Source organism: Seriola dumerili, unplaced genomic scaffold (genome assembly GCF_002260705.1).
Source record: "Seriola dumerili isolate Sdu_G_001 unplaced genomic scaffold, Sdu_1.0 BDQW01000321.1, whole genome shotgun sequence".
Taxonomy (NCBI): Eukaryota; Metazoa; Chordata; class Actinopteri; order Carangiformes; family Carangidae; genus Seriola; species Seriola dumerili.
In genome coordinates this window covers 2,011,225-2,028,113 of record NW_019174576.1, presented here as the reverse complement: position 1 = coordinate 2,028,113, position 16,889 = coordinate 2,011,225, and the positions used below count along the sequence as shown (strand labels likewise).

Genomic DNA, 16,889 nt, shown 5'->3' with positions numbered 1-16,889 from the left:
GAGCTGGTTTAACATTAATATCAGCTAAATAATTCCCCCCCCCCAGGGCCCATATTTATCTGCTAAAAGTAAAACAGAAAAATCTTTTACTCCTACTCACAAACTAATGAATTCAAGTATTTATCCAACAACTATCCCAGGCCGTCAGGCAATCATTTTATTACTGATCTAAACATCATTACCTTCTGTACTGGCTATAGTTGTATGTGCATACACAGTTTTAGTGTGCCAGCATTTTGGATGCAGTCAGTTAGAGTTTTAGATAATGTGGGTAAACCATTGGCTGATGGTCATCAAACTACTTTTGTTCTTTGCCCAATCACATTTCTTTGTGGTGATGTCACCACAGATCTCTGCAATTACTTTGGCGACTTCAACATTATCATTACTGATAGAAATGATGGCAAAAGTATGAAAATAGAACTCCAGTCTAGCATGAACTCCAGTGTAGCATGAAAGGTCATTCTCGATCTTGGAAACAGATCATGGATAAACTTTGACCTGCTAGCTTTTTCAGCAACATCTCGTGGTCTTCGTTTGAGTGTGGTCGATCGTCATGGAGAAGAACATCCATTCTTTGACTCAGTAAATTAATAATAGTAATAATTTAAAAAAAAAAGACTGTGAGCTACGGCACAAAGTTTCAGAGGCTAGTAAGTGGACTTCAAATTGTTTTGTTTAAACTTGCTGCCTTTTGTTTTCAATATGGATTCTACCTTTACATTTGTATATTTTACGTAACACACCACTCATATTGTAATCCATCTTCTATACTTCTCTCTCTCTCATCACATTCGTACTGTGTCTCCATCTCCCTTCAGCTCACTGAGCTGAAATGACTGCTGTTCTCCTTTGCCGTCCTTTTCTCAACCCTCCTTTCTCCTCACACTTGCTCCTCCCTCCTTTCATGTTCATCCCTTCAAGCCTCCCTTCATTTACTCTGTGCTGCCTCTCAGTCTCCATCACCAACCTGAAATTCTCTCTTCTCTCTCTCTTTCTGTGTCAGTCTTTTTCTCTCCATGCATCATTCCAACATTGTCTCCTCTTCTTTAGGTTCAATCTCCCTTCTCCTTTTCCCAGTCCAATTTCATTCTATCTCTCTTGTCTTTCCTCTACCCTCCTCACACAGGGTCGCAGCTGTAAATCACACACACACACACACACACACACACACACGCACACACTCACGTACACTCGCTGCACTGGGCTATCTGAGCCTCCTACAGCCTCTGCTCTCTGGGCTTCATGACATGGCTGCTGTGTTATTAGTTAGTCTGCTCACACAGACACACACACTCAGACACTCGTCCCCCCCACATATACAGATGGGTTGTCAGTCGGGCAGAGTGTGTGGCGCGCAGAGGGTGGTTTTCCTGTCAGTCAGGACCGCAGAGTGGAACTGTGGTAGACTGATGCTCGTTGGTCAAGAAGAGAGAGGGTTATAGAAGCCAGTGGACACAGAGAGAACCAAGGAAAGGTGTGTGTGTCTGTGTGTTCGTAAGTGCATATATGTTTCACCTTTTGTACATTCTTTGCAGCAACTATTCATTTTACAGTTATTTTCACCATGGATTAAATGCTCTTAATTTAGTTTACAAAATGTCGTGAGCAAAATCGTAAGGAATGTCCATCACAGTTTCCCAGAGCCTAAAGTCACATCTTCACATTGGCTGCTTTGTCTGACCAGCACAGCAAAAGCCGGATATATCTTTTTAACGATGAGATCAAACAGAGAAAAGCTGAACATCTTCGCACTTAAAAATCTGGAACAGCAGAACATTTGGCATTTTTGCTTAATGAATGACTTAAACTATTAATCCGTTATTAAAATTTATGTCAATTAAAGGGGCACTCCATTGATTTTAGATACTGTATGTTAATCAATTTTTGGTCAAGGGCCTTTGAAAACATGTATATAACATAACATAATGCATTATGCAAAACTTATTGCAATGCTATGCAATATTACATCTTGTGTGGCTCTGGAGGAGCTTTAGCCTCGATGATGTCATAGTAATGTTATCCCCGGTTATGTAACCAGGCTTTTTTTTTATGTAATCAGGCTTTTAACAGGAAGCCTGTATTAACAACTGGGGCTATGATGTTTGAGAGATGTCACTTTGAAGATTAAGCCACACTATGGACTAAAAGTCAGGATGTCTTCACCGTGGCTTCTTTAATTTTGACTATTCTTTTGGTAATCTGTCTCTTGTGAGCTCCCGAACTTTATGGAGATGCGTTACTGAATTGCTTGAGGAAAACTTTAACTTTCAGTCCAGCAACTAATCATTTTATAAAATAATCATTTCAGCACTACACAGCACAGAGTTAAATGGGCTGACTAGATTTAGGCAACTCTTGGTGAAAGTTTGTTTGAGCATCTCTGTGTGCAGCAGTTCTCCATAAAGAGTTTGTAGTATTTTCATCATGTTCTTGTTGAGCTGATGGACCGTAGATCTCTAGTTTTAATTGTAGCTATGTTGGAAAAAATTGGAATGGAATTCTTTGAGCATCTTTTGTAACATAGTGAGGAAAAAACATATCTGAAAAGCCTAAAATGTTTACTGACAGCACATTTTAAATATCCAGTCCTGCAATACAGTGTCTACTCATCAATCATTGTGAAATATTTGCATTGCATTATATTTAGGCTTTCACAGCACTTGGTTAAGATCAGGTATCTGGGTAGGTAGTATTCGTATTTGTCAGCATCAATGTTGTGTAGTTGAAAAACTTCATTCTGTCAGTGCACTTCCTTAAGGTTACTGCTTATAAAAGCTACGACCAAAACAGAAATATAAATGCAATCCCTGTGTGCAACAGTGATTTAGGTAACCAGAGTGAATGCTTCAAGGCACAAATGAACTGATTTATTGAAGGTTGAACGACTAAGAGAAGAAAAAACTGACATTTCCTTTATGTAATACTTATTTCCCATAAGAAACTCAGTATTGATTCACATGTCCTAAGTATTTTTGATGCATTTGTGTCTTTCTGGCAACTACATAGATGCGAACAGACCGTGATTATGTTTTTGTTGCAATATAATTTTTCTCCGTCTGCAGGTCACAGACAGTTTTCAAAATTGGACAGTTGACTGTGACTTGGCAGTTCAAGAGAATGACAAGCACAACTCCAGACTACAGCGAAAAGATGACTCCAAGATGTGCTGACAGATACTGGTATTGACCCGAAAATGTTCATGATAACAGAAAAAGAATTGAGTTGTTGCAGCAGGAAATAAGGTTAGAGCCACAGAAATAGAACTGAAAAATCAAACTGTATATAAATAAGAATTTATGAAAATATGAAGATGCAATAAAATATAGCAACAGCAACCAGGTGAATGTGTGATTAGAAATACAATATTTCAGTGTATGTACCATGTATACTGCGTATGCACTGTAGTAAGAAAGTTACATGTATACTACAGGTATACTGGGCTACGAGGAGGTAACCGATGAACGGATTCATAAAATCACTCGCCTGTCCTTCAGCTACAAATAGGAAGCTCTTATGAGCATATATTCTCAAGTGCACAGGAGTGTGTGTGTATGTGTGTGTGTGTGTGTGTGTGTGCGTGTGTGTGTGTGTGTGTGTGTGTGTGTGTGTGTGTGTGTATGCCCCCCTCTGCATGCCTCCAGCTGGCCTGTAAGAACTTTACGAATCTCTGACACCCACATATTTTTCACATCCATGGAAGGAGCCTTGGGAAGAATAAACACACATGCGCGCACACACACACACACACACACACACACACACACACACACACACACACACACACACGTACAAACACAAATCAAGCAACATATACAACAAAAGCGTTCTTACAGTAATGCTGTTACTGTGTGTGAGGAACTGCTCAGTGGGGAAGCTGTATGGTGCAACACTGTCCCCGAGAGGAGAACTGTGGAAAAGAGCACAGGATGCCTCCCAACAAGCATCTATGACAAAATGAAATATTAACTGGATCTTTTCAATCAAGATATCATAACACTAAAAATTACACTTAAACATTTTTGTGTTAATTTACCATCACGTATCTCTATAGGTGTGATCAGAGAGGAGAAATCATGAATTCATGATGTAAGCATCCACAGAATCCACAGAATTGTCCCATTCCAATGGCGTCAACATACCTGGATGATGTAAACCTCCTCCCTGCCGTTGTACCACACCTCAAACTTCTTGCTGTCTCCTTTGACGTTTTCTGTGATGCCCACGGCGCTCATCTGGACAGACAGCAGGACAGAGACACTGTGAGACGCAGAAGTAAATGAGGCAGCATCTAAGACTAACCTTTATTGTTTAGAATATGTCAAATCTTTGACATGAGCAATTATTGAAAGTTGAGGAAATCAACATAACCTAAAATGACCTGAAAACTTCAGTTAACTTGAACTTTCCAGATTAACATGTTTGAGAGACTCAGGAAAAAAAAACTTTGAACTTTTGAAACTTAAAGGTTTGCTCTAAAAAAAAGTCAAACTATTGCTTTTTTAAGATTCACATCCTCACCAAGGTATACACATCCTGTCTGGATGTCACAAACAGGGTAGGGAAGTCAAAGTGAAAAACTGGGTGAAGGACTGACCATATCCATACAAGATAGTGCCACATGAAACTGGGGCTCTTGAGCCTCCTGCGCATCCGGGGCAATAGGGAAGGTGCCCACTTTGCCCAGTTGGTAATCCAGCCTGATCAGTTGTGACTTTTGGTCACGGTATTGAGGTGATTTTGGAGGAGAACAGTGTGTCATGTAGTTTTTGTTGCATGTTGAATGACATTTAAACACGTAAAATATCTTTAATAATAATAATAATCTTTCATCAAACACTGTAGGTGTGAAGCCTTTATAGATTAACACTTGGACAGTGTGAAAAGTTCATATCTTATACCTGAGTCTTAGTCATTACAACCACTTCACTCTCAAACACAGGATGCTGTATTTTATTGAGCTGCTCTGGCTCTTCTCACAGTCAAGAGGGTCAGAGCTGGAATATATCACCAATGACAAACATGAATGGCCTGAACACGGTTTCAGATAAAAAAACATTTGTCGCAGGAGGCACAAACAGAATCAGTCAATTCCAATGGCTGGTAAGTATGCGAAAAAGACCTTCGCCAGTCATCCAGCAGTTTCGTTACTGCATCATTTCATCTCTGTTCACGAATTTCAGCAGATAATTGCAACATTAGTACGCATTTGGAGTCCTGTTTCTGTCCATCTGACGGAAAAGAACTATCTTCGGCTGCTAAATGTTTGACTTGCTGCAGGGCAGGTAGTGTAAAGTTGGTTTATTGGAACATTTTCTGTGAAAACAGCTGCGTCCTGCTGCTGGAAAACGAGGAAGAGCAAATAAAACCAAAACAATTATCTAAAAGACACTAAAATGCTCCATAGTGCCGAAGAAACCTGTAAGTCAAATGTTAGTTCTCTATGAATGTATCACTTCAAATAACCGCTTTCAAATTAAATGCAGTAATTAAAGTTATTTTATCATTAATCATTAATATTAATTTGTGTTGCTGCCACCTATAAATACTGCAGTTGAATACCGTGAAACCACTGGCAGGAATGTGTGTCATTTCACTCGTGTGTGCGTCCTCATATGCATGCACAAGTTAACAATACAGGGCTCCAATCATAGAAAAAGAGCTCCACAGCACTACAGGAAGTCAATGACTCCACAGGAATCCTTTCATTAACAGTTTAGTTCAGCCTTTCTCGACATTTTAGCTGGGTTTAAATATTTGCAGCTGAAAGAGAAATTGCTTTTATAGATCTTCAGATTACAGGGGGTCTTTATCGCACACCCGGGAGTCATGCAAATCTAACCTTGAGTGAGTGTTTGAAGCTGTAGGACGGGGTCTTCTCGTGTCCATCTGTGGTCTCCTCTCGCTTCTTGCAAAACAGCAGCATCTTGTCATACAGGAAGAGGTGCCTCTGCATGGGCTTAAATCGGGCCAGGTCCTTCACCTGAAATCAGGTCAGTCAGTCATTATGTCTGATTGCTGGTCCAGCAATCACTCATCAGTTCAACTATTATATTCTTTTTGAAATAAGTGTAAGTGTGGAAACTCGGTATTCTAACTGTAAAGAACTGAGATAGATTATGTGTCACATAGTGCTGGTGTTGTTAGCAACTGTGTTTCTCCATTAATGCCATATTCCTCATGAACCCTCTTGCTTCTTGCTCTGTGCTCCCCTTCCTTGCATCTTTTCCCTTATTGAAGAGGATAAATGTTTTATAGCACTCTCTGCCCTTTCATCATCAGTAATTACTACTCCTGCAATCTTAAGCTCCATTTGCAGCAACTTTGTCCAATTTTGTGCAGACACACCTAAGAAAATGTATCATTGCTCTCATTAGTGGGTTTTCTTTGTTCATGTTCTTTCTTTGATAAATGTGTAAAAAAAAAATGTAAAACTATACGGATGATTTTGTATGCATTTTAAATCCATTTATGATGAATCACAAATTCACAACCCTGATGCTGTGTTTAAAGCTGGAGTGCTGGACTTTTACACCTAAATGAATGGCTGTTATAGTAAAGCCATTGCCAAAGAGTTCACATAGTACTGATTACGCCTATCAGCGCTAGGTAAATCTCTCTGTATTTCGAAGTATACTGGAGTTTTAAATTTGGTGTCAGTGACAAATTCCCCATGCTAGCACACTGTGTTTTATTAGCAAGCAAATAATTGGTTTGCCAAAACTGAAGAGGCGAGCAACCGTAGCAACGGACACAGTGTAGGCTACAGCAACGAGAAGTGGCCAAGTCTATGGCTGGAAAATCCAGAAAGCGTTTCTGATTCTGTTATCTAGTAAAATGTGTAGTTGTACCTTGCTGTGGCCTTTCTTGTGGTCAGTCCACACATTAAAGGATCCCTGCATCAGCAGCTTCCCCAGTTCACTCAGGTTTCCCTGTGAACATCAAGACAAACACAGTCACACTTCTACAGCACCACTCATTAGAGTCATAGCACATTCCATCTGGAGGAAGCGATGGAAGCGCCATCTCATTCAGTTCTGTAGCTATAATCAGATCTAGCTGGGTTGAGGGGGAATAAATGAAAATCTGTTATTCATAAAAGCTAAATATTTTGCAGATATTTTTTATGACAATATATTGCCTCAACTTGTAAACAGTTGTGTCTGTAAATGTTTTACTGTACAAACTGAACTGCAGATTTAACCATCTTTTTAAATAGAGAAACTTATTATGCAGTATTTATTCCAGCAGTCTTTGTATTGCCACGCACTCTTGCACAACCTGTACCATAGCTATGGTAGTAGCTTTATTCAAGGTGATTTTCTGCTGTTCATATTCACTTAACAACCACTGCTGATGAATAGAAAATTTCATTATTCAGTCAGAAGCAAGGAAGAACACTGCATTAAACCACAGGAAGCCAATACCATCCCATGTATCAAGCTACTGACAGCTATCAAGCGCCACACTGAGATTGTCATAAGATTAACGTTACACAACAACAAATCATCCATGAACATGAACACACAGTCAGACGAACTGTCTATCTAAACCAGGTGATTTCTTATTTTTAAATTACCTGGAAGGGAATGAATTCTCTCATTCATCTTTGACTGCTACATTGATATCATCACCTGCCATGTATTGGGAACAGCTATGGTAAGACGTTTCTTGACATCTTGCTTCATGTTAACGTATTTCTTCTTTATTTCTGTCCCTCTAAGGCTCTGTGATGACACAGTATTAACAGATGTAGTAATATTTTCCCTTTTTTTGCCCCTAGTACTAGGTTTCTGTGTTTTCACATTGTACATGATGATCATGATGATGATGATGATGATGATGATCATCATCATCATCATCATCATCATCATCATCATGATATACAGTAATTCTACGTACTGACCTCAAAGCCAGTGATGGCTATTTGATGCATGGAGTCATTGACAGACTTGATGATGTCCAGCATGGTAGCTAAAGCCTCCTCTAGCTCAGCCACCCCCTCGCTCTTACTGCATTTTAGCATCTCCTGGAAGACAGAAAGGAGGAAGAGAAAAGAAGAGAAGAGAAGAGAAGAGAGGGGAAGGAAGTTAATCATTAACACTGATAACAGAGTTATCAGGCTGAGGATGTGGGGCTGTTGTCCAGGCAACAGCTTCTCTACATTGTGAAACATCATACAGGAATTTAGTGGAATAAATTAACCTTTCCTTTTTTGTTAATTTTAATTTAATTTAGAGACCACTTAAGAACTTATGAACACATTGTTCTAACTTGAGGACTTTTGATTTGAAAATGATTGAATGAACTGCTGATGGTTTTTAAATAAACAAAACTAGCATATTCAGAGAGTTCCCAGCATGCACTGTTTGAGAATTCAAATTTCCCAGAGACTCTTATTTTGAAGGACTCATTCATGATGGAAACTGGCTGTGTGTTTTTAATACATGTTAAATTAAGTCATGATTGTTAACCATGAGTATGACTGAATTCAGCCCGTCTTCCTACACTTGACAGAATTTAACAAGTTTCTAAGTTGCACAAACTTTAAATGATTTACTGAGTATTAGTGACAGGGAAGTCAGGGAAGTTGTATCCTCAAGTGTTTTGCAAAAAGCAAGAAATTCAATTTTGAAATTATTTTGACTTTGTAGTGTCAAAGTGATGTCCACTCAGCAGCTGCTCTAAATAAATAGGGCCCCCACTTCAGAAGAACCAGACGATGTTACGCTGAGATGTAACACCATAAAGTTTATGTCATAGCATTATAGTTGAGTTTTTCAATGTCTTTCTTTTTTTTCTTTTTTTATATATTTTTTTTATCTATTTATTTATTTTTCTCTTGTCCTGGGACATCTGTTTATTAAGATGGAGTGGCGGGAAAAATCAGAACACTGGGTGAGTAAACCACCAATAACAGCAAACTGTGAGAGCCAGAACAAAGTCCTACTGTAGATCCTCAGCTCACCCACAAAGAGGAATCTGCAGGTGAGATCATCAAAGTTTGATTACGGGGAAACAGTGAGTCGGGACATGCAGAGCCTCCATCAAACTTGGTTTTATTGGATTTGCTGCAGGGCGTGGGGGGGGGCTTCCACAGGACTGATACTTATGATCAAGCAAATCAGTTTTGGTGAAATCACAACAGGAGATCTTACTTCTGGGATCTTCAGCTAATAGTATACATTAAGTATTACATTACAGTGACATGTAGCACAGTTGTTTTGTGATTATAAGAGTGAATACAGCATGAATTCTGTTATTTCCTCTTTTTTATTAATATGCTATGGTGTAATGGTATATTCTATAAAATGATTTTCCATAGGATAAAGGGCAGTTTATAATGTCATTGATATGGATGTGTTATCAGGCTGTGCAAAATCTGCTTAATAATAATAACGTATTCAAAATGTGTTTATTCTGGAACATGGAATGTGAGTTGAAGGACATATATTCTCATTATGTTATAACTTTGAGCTGACATCTGCACATTTGTTACAGATAGGATCTTCAAATGTTGATTACTCTGGTTTCCATGGTAAAAGACTATAAAGCCTCGTTGCGACTCCAGACTCAGAGAGTTTCTTGTCACTCCTGTGGGGGATTACGTGGAGCAGACCGAACTAATTAGACAGATAATTACACAAAACAATGCTGTTATTAATGTACTGACATTTTAGTCAAACAAAATTTGGATAATTTTTAATGGGATCTCGTAGATTAAACAAGCTCAACTAAAGCAAGCAAGCAGCCTTCAGAGTTCATGTCATAACAGCATACACTGTCATACAGCTGAGAGCATTTTAATGTGTGTGTGTGTGTGTGTGTGTGTGTGTGTGTGTGTGTGTGTGTGTGTGTGTGTGTGTGTGTGTGTGTAGGTAGTTACCTTGAGCATGAGTTGGTATTTGGTGATCCTCTGGACAGGCTTCAGCAGGTAGGCATCCAGGGAGAGCTTGTGGTCCAGTTTCTTCTGGCATTCCTGTTGTCAGAAACACCAAACGTTCTCCATCAGGAAGAGACACTTCTTCTTCAACTTAGTCACAAAATGGGATAGCAGCATTTTCAAGACGTTTCCGTCAAAAGATTAAAATTTTACCATCAGGTTGGGCATTGTTTTCCTGATATGGGAAGTAACAGAGCACAGACTGAATTTTTACAGCACCATAAGATCTTCATGGCTGAACTTACTCATGACCTCCATCCCTAACAAGATATTTGACAAACCAAATCGTACAGGGGTCACAAGTTCAGACAGTTACGTTAGTTAGTTGCTATATGGGGTTGTTGTGTTGTTGGTGGTGTGTGTGTGTGTGTGTGTGTGTTACCTGAAAGCAGAGGCTGTCTCCACACTGTCTCCAGAGGACTTCAGAGCGGGGTTTATTCTGACAGTACTTCTCATACACCTGAAGCTCTTCTTTCTGTCAACACAAAGACAATAACTGAATGAGGAGAGGCCCTTAAATCATCTCTTGTCCGTTTCTGGTCGGTTTCAGCTGTTGCTGGAATATCAAGTTTTATCGGTTCTGCACATCACTAACGGGTAGACCTCGTCTACTCATTAAGGGAGTCCATTATCATGAGACAATAGACAACAGAGTATATACTGACCCAGTTTCCTACAAATATACATTTGCATTTTTATGGTACTGTTCCCCCGTCACATTTATAAACAGGCTAGGCAAATTATTTGAAAGATCTCCTACTGTAATGCAGTCCAGTTAAACACCACTGCAAAGTATAGCCTCAATAATAATCAATAAATTAGCACCTCTATGAAAGTGTCAATAAATACTGTACATCTTTATCTCTATGGCTGAGCTGATGTATTCCAGGTGTAATAAAATGATTAGTGAGTTTGCTACACATGTAGTATACCACTGTATACACACATACACAAATGCTCAGACTCATTCATTAACTTGCTCCTTTAGTCAGAAGGATTCAGATCTTTACTTGAGAAAAAGAAATGATATCACATTATAAAAGTACTCAGATATACTAAAGTAAAAGAACAATAACTATTGAAAGTAATTTAAAAAGTATTCATTATACAGGAAACCAAAAAATGTGAATAATCATGTAAAATATAAGGACCTGAAAAATTGTACTTAAGTGCAGTACTTGGGGAACTGTACTACTCACTCGTTTCAGAAAGCAGGTTCCCACCAGCTCTGGTTTCTCTGTACAATTCTCCAGCTCCCTCAGAAATGTCCTGCAGGTAATTTATGGACAGAAAAAGAACACAACACACATTATTATTTCCCTTTAACAAGCTAGATGCCAGTTTCTGTGCCCCCCTCCACCAAGTTTTACACAGGAAGTCAGTTTATTAGCCGTTGAGCAAAGCTATTCAGCCTATCAAAACAGTTGTAACCCTGATGACATCATCAAAGTAATCTCAGTTTGAGCTCGAGACCTCAAACAGAAAGCCTGCATTATTAACTGGGTTGTGAAGATCGAAAGATGCAGACATTTAGTAGATATGGAGGATCTAAATTGATATTGATTGCATTACGGAAAGTACCAAGTCATATTAGTGCCTAAAAGTGAAGATATTTTGGCCTCTGCTGCTCAGATTTTTACCACTTTTATTATTCTATTTCTTTCAAGTCTCCAAGTTCAATTCAATTCCAAGTTCAAGAGGGTCTTGGCCCCTTATTTTATGAAATGAAAGAATCCAGTTAAACGAAGGGCGCACTTCACAGCTTTACTGAGAGGGATGACAGTGAGACAGGAAGAGAAAACATAGTGGGATAGAGAAAAGAGTCAAGACAAAACAGGCAGCAAGACAGAGAGGAAAAGAGGTGCAAGAAAAAAGAGAGTGAATGGAGATAAAGGAAAAATAGGAACAACCCTATGGTTCAAGCCTCCTCGGAGTCTGTAATCAGCCTAAATGGCCCGTGATGTCTGTAAAGATTCTGCTTATTGATAGTTGCCTTGAATTACCATCTTGTCGGCACAGGTACTTTTTTTTTTCTTGCATGTGAAACACATGCACACATACTGAGGATACACACGGGTCTATAAATTACACTGTGGCTTGACACTTTAGGGAAGTAAAGACAAATCAGGGCTCCACAGCTAAAACGTCCGCACATGCCAGCTTCAGAGTCACAAAAGTTTAATGTTCCTGTCTATAAAACATGTTTATTTGTTTCATGCTGTATACAGTATATACAGTATACAGTAACAAACAAAAAAGTACTAACAAATCATTAAAAATTGGAAAAGGCCTTAGTAAACCACTTCCTTGAACCTGCAACTATCCAATAATAGCTATGGAACTGAAACTAGACAGCGCTGATCTGTCAAGTTCAGAATTTCCGGTGCAAATGCTGGGGTGGTGTGAATAGGTCATAGGAAAGATATTGCTAGTATCTCGTATGAACATTGCTTAAGAGGAAATAAAAAAATAAAAAAAATTAAATAGCTTGTCTGCTTAAATACAGGCTGAGTATGTGAGTGATATGTACAGTAGCTCTCACAACTATCACAATATTAACCTGGTGTAACTTCCAAATCTAAGGGGCATGACTTACTAAATTATGTTTTGGGATTACAGGTTATGTTAGAAAAATTAGACTGGAACATCCACTGTGCATGATACTTTATTAGGGTTTAGGCCGCCAAGAACTATTGTCCTGCTCTTTATTTGATCTGGTGATATTTACACTCAGTTTGCACATAGTCTCTTTGCCAGAGACAGCATTCCCAAACTCCTCAGTTTGTCTTCATCCTCAGTTTTTCTTTTGTAAAAGTGAAATATATTTTTTGTAAATCCAAACAATAAAGCCTAAACATAACCTGTTTTTTTTTCTAAAGTAAGCATCCAAACAAGAATATATTAGAGCAAATAACATTTCCATCAAATTTTTATTTACAATACTGCACAATAATACAAGCACTAACGAGCTCCACGCTGCAATTCAAGAGCAATGCTGTGTCTTTACTTCCATGTCTCTTACATAGACCATTGGTGAGGATGCTGACTTTTTGCCTGAGACAAAAAGAGCTCAGCCTCAGTATTTCTAGCATATCTAAGATCCTTATACATGTTACAGTCATTTCAAACAAACAATTAAAAGTCAGCTGGAATCATTAAAATGTCAGTCAGCTACAGGTGATAAAATCTGCCAGTGACACTCATCATTGAAATCAAATACCCACTGGTGGTTAATCTGTCACTGTAAACCACTTATATGACTGACTTAGAATAGAAAGGTTGGCAGAAGTAGTGACAGTAACTGAAGGCGTGGAGCTTAGTAGGTGGAGCTTTGATGGGAATTATGTGAGGTTAGACAACCCAATTGGTATAGGAGATTGCGTTGGCAAGGCTGTAACCATAAACCACCTCCTCTATCAAACTGCCTGGACTTCTGAGGCCCTCACATTCCTGAGGTCAAAGTTTGAAAAGACTAAACTCACACACACCCAGTGGAGATGAATATCACTAGATAATTGGGATTTTTTCCTTTTCTAAGACGTCCATTTGTTTTTCACCTTGGATGACCTCTTTCCATCCTCCTTGTTAAACACAACCAAAACAAAACGGATTACTGCAACTGATTACTCAGCAGTGTGGCCTCATCCACAGACAGCAGTCACGGTGATCATCATGGAAAAAACACGCAACACTGCTAGCAAAGCAAAGGTCAAGCAAGATATAGAATGACTAGTGTCTCATTTCAACAAACACAAAGAGCTAATTTCTTTGAAACAATGCTGCATCCTGACTGAGTCACAGTTATAGAAAGAATGACTATATAGATCACATGGAACAAGGTTAAAGCAAGTACACAGGTGCTTCCTACTCTAAAATGTGAACTACGCAAACAGGATGGATATTGAACCGCTCAACACACATGACCACCACATGAAAAAGCTGCTGTATGTAATTATATGATGTAATTTAGTGAGTTTATGATACATTATCAGTGCTCTTAGGTGTGGGTCCAGGGTCACAAAACACTTTGTCCTCAGGGAGATCATATGACTTCAAGTGCACCGTCTTGACGTTGTTCATTTGCTGTTCCTCTCATACAAGACCTCACTAAAACAATAGGTGTGTGTATGTGTGTGTTCTTATTCTTATATGTGAGTGGGGACCTGAATGCATGCATGCTAATCAGTGAGGACTTGTGTCAGGTAGGGGTCATGTAGGGGTAGGGTTAGGCATTTATTTGTGATGAGTAAGGTTAGGATAAGGGGCCAGGGGAATGCATTATGACAACGTGTGTGTGTGTGTGTGTGTGTGTGTGTGTGTGTGTGTGTGTGTGTGTGTGTGTGTGTGTGTGTGTGTGTGTGTGCGTGTGTGTGACTGCCTTCAGCAAACAGAGAAGCTGGAATGCAGATAGTGGATTGACAGGAAGTGGGAGTGAATGGAAGATACCACAAAATCTTCTGCATTTGTCTCCTGAATACCAAACCAGCCACAAAACATTTATGAACATTATTCACAGATTCACATCAACAGATATTGACCAAGCACATAGAGTTATTTGGGGGCGCAGGAAATTAGTAAAAACTGTCAACATAAACAGGTTATACTTTATATATGACATGTGTGCACTGGCATCATATTTTTCCAAAGTGGCTTCTGGATTGATGTAAAATCAGATTGTGCTCAAGAGTCACGGAGGGATTGCGAGTCAAGTCAATATTTTCAAGTTTAATTCAAGTCTTAAGTCTTTGAAGGGCAAGTCCAAATTAAGTTTCAGGTATCTTAAGATTGTAATGAGCATTCTATCACCTGCTGTATGCCATCCAGTCTGTTTAAAACACTACATGGCCATATCAGTGGAATACAAAGCATGTACTGTATTGTCATCACTCCCTTATCTATCAAGGATGATAATAAGAAGGGCAGAGGGATGGGGTGGGAATAAATATTGGCCCTGGACTTTTAACTTGGGACTGGCCCAACAGAACCCATCTGGAGACACTCTGTCACATATGGCCTGTGTAATACTTTATATGAATCATGTAGCAAACAGAGGAGAACAGTACATGAAATAGAACAATCAGTACATTAAACTTATTTATTTAATCAGTGCATTGGAATTTATGATGAAAGAAGAGCAGAAAACTCAACTTAAACATTACACTTCTCAGACTTGAGATTAGATTCCTGTTGACTTCTGCCTATCACGTCTGTAAAACTGGACTCACTGGGAGCTGTGGTCCTGAACCCGCTCAGCTGTTCTGCTCCTGTCTGTTGTCTGCAGAGATACTGCTGCTAGATGCAAAGCTATTTGAAACAATTGGATTTTTCTGGATTTTAACTTCTTTTCTCTGAGCTTTCCAGACATAGTTTGGTGGGGAGGCAGACGTGAGGGAGATGACGGCCTCACAGAACCACAGTGGAGTCTGCTCCACTCCGCCACACACAGTGCTATTGATCTCTCTCTCCTCGTCCTGACGTGCAGTGTTTTCTTAAAGCAGAGCTGATCCTAATTTAAATTGCTATACTAATCTTACTGTATCTTAATGAAACACTACTGTAGCCTCAGGGCTCTGTAATATGAATGAAACAAAATAAACAAAAAGAAATACTGGATTGACTTTGGTTTTCAGATATTCAATACTAAAAGACTGATCAGAATCAGTAGCAAAAAACACATCCCTTCTCTCAACTAAACTATGTGACTTTTTCCAACAAGAAATGGTATTTTACTTCAGAGGCTCTGGCCCAGGGCCCTGTGACCTTTTGGGCCGCTATCCCTGTGCGCAGGGACCCGTCCATGCTCAGAGTGCAGACCTAAATGTGCAAAATATGTCACCTAGTAATGTCAAGGAGAGCCAGTTTCATGTTCAATTCTTTTTCTAAAAGTTAGTATTTTCTTCAACGCATCAATAGCAAATACATTTGTTTTTCAACTGTGCATGGAAATGGCGCTTGAGATGTGTCTTTTCACTGGTTTAAAAAGACATGAACTTTTAAGTTCACCACTAGCCAACTATCCAAACACCACATGGAAATGTTTGCTAAAAGACACAGTGTGTTTTATTTAAGTTAAAAAGTGAGAAACCCGTTGCATACCTTACATCATAACAATAAATTCAGATATAATGTAAACAGAAACCCCCAACAGAGATGCTCTTCAAAAGCACACATTAGCAACTAGCTGGTTAATATAGTGGAACATTTAGCAGCAAAATAGCCAGATATTATTCCTCTAAAGTTGGTGGAGACCAAAAAAAGAGATAAAAGGAGAGAAAATATTGGACTTGGCCTTACATTTTATTCCAATCTGGTGCGGACTGGTTTTTATCTTGTTTTGTCTGTCATTGATAAAGTGTTCCAAGAAGTATAAGGCAGGGCAATGTACAAAATGCATTCCACCTACCTGTTGTGAAATTCATATATCTCTGGCAGGTTGCCGAACAGCACATCCCTTTTGTTCTCCAGGGACGGGGGGGTGAGGTGGCTGAGCTCTGAGTTATCTAGCTCTGCAAAATAACCCTGGGGAGGAGGTTTAGAAAGATGAGACGATGAAGAAGAAAAAGATATCACATTTAGCCATAAATAAATTGGCGAATCAGCAAAACATCATAACCAATCAGTTCAACCAGAGAAACAGAGAATCTTAACCTCTGCCCCTCTGCAATGTCAAACTCAGTCCACTGATCAACAACTATGGGTGATGAGAATGAATTACAAACAAATATACACTACCATGCTATGTTTCATGTGGTAGATATATTGTCAGTCAGAATCAATACAGTCTTGCTTTTTAATCTTTGTTGCATGTGTAATCTCACAGAAAAACTGATTGGACATATTAAACCCTGGAGGGCATGGTCAGGTGGAGTATGATTATTTTATAACCCTAAATTATAGGTGTAATAGTATAATGATCCCTCATAAAAGTAAAAGATTAGACCAGGCT

The 16,889-nt window shown here is 39.0% G+C and overlaps 1 protein-coding gene across 2 annotated transcripts in view; it reads right to left on the bottom strand.

The window, feature by feature from the left end:
- The window catches only part of LOC111231895 (guanine nucleotide exchange factor DBS-like), a 110,709-nt gene that overhangs the window by 33,432 nt on the left and 60,388 nt on the right, over window positions 1–16,889 (bottom strand). For both annotated transcript variants that reach the window (XM_022759161.1, XM_022759162.1), the window contains exons 17-25: window positions 16,347–16,462; window positions 11,143–11,212; window positions 10,326–10,418; window positions 9,887–9,979; window positions 7,907–8,029; window positions 6,852–6,932; window positions 5,843–5,983; window positions 4,143–4,235; window positions 3,629–3,707 (exon numbers count right to left, since the gene is read on the bottom strand). In XM_022759161.1, coding sequence (XP_022614882.1) covers window positions 3,629–3,707; window positions 4,143–4,235; window positions 5,843–5,983; window positions 6,852–6,932; window positions 7,907–8,029; window positions 9,887–9,979; window positions 10,326–10,418; window positions 11,143–11,212; window positions 16,347–16,462 — 889 coding nt within the window. The remainder of the gene's footprint in view (window positions 1–3,628; window positions 3,708–4,142; window positions 4,236–5,842; window positions 5,984–6,851; window positions 6,933–7,906; window positions 8,030–9,886; window positions 9,980–10,325; window positions 10,419–11,142; window positions 11,213–16,346; window positions 16,463–16,889) is intronic.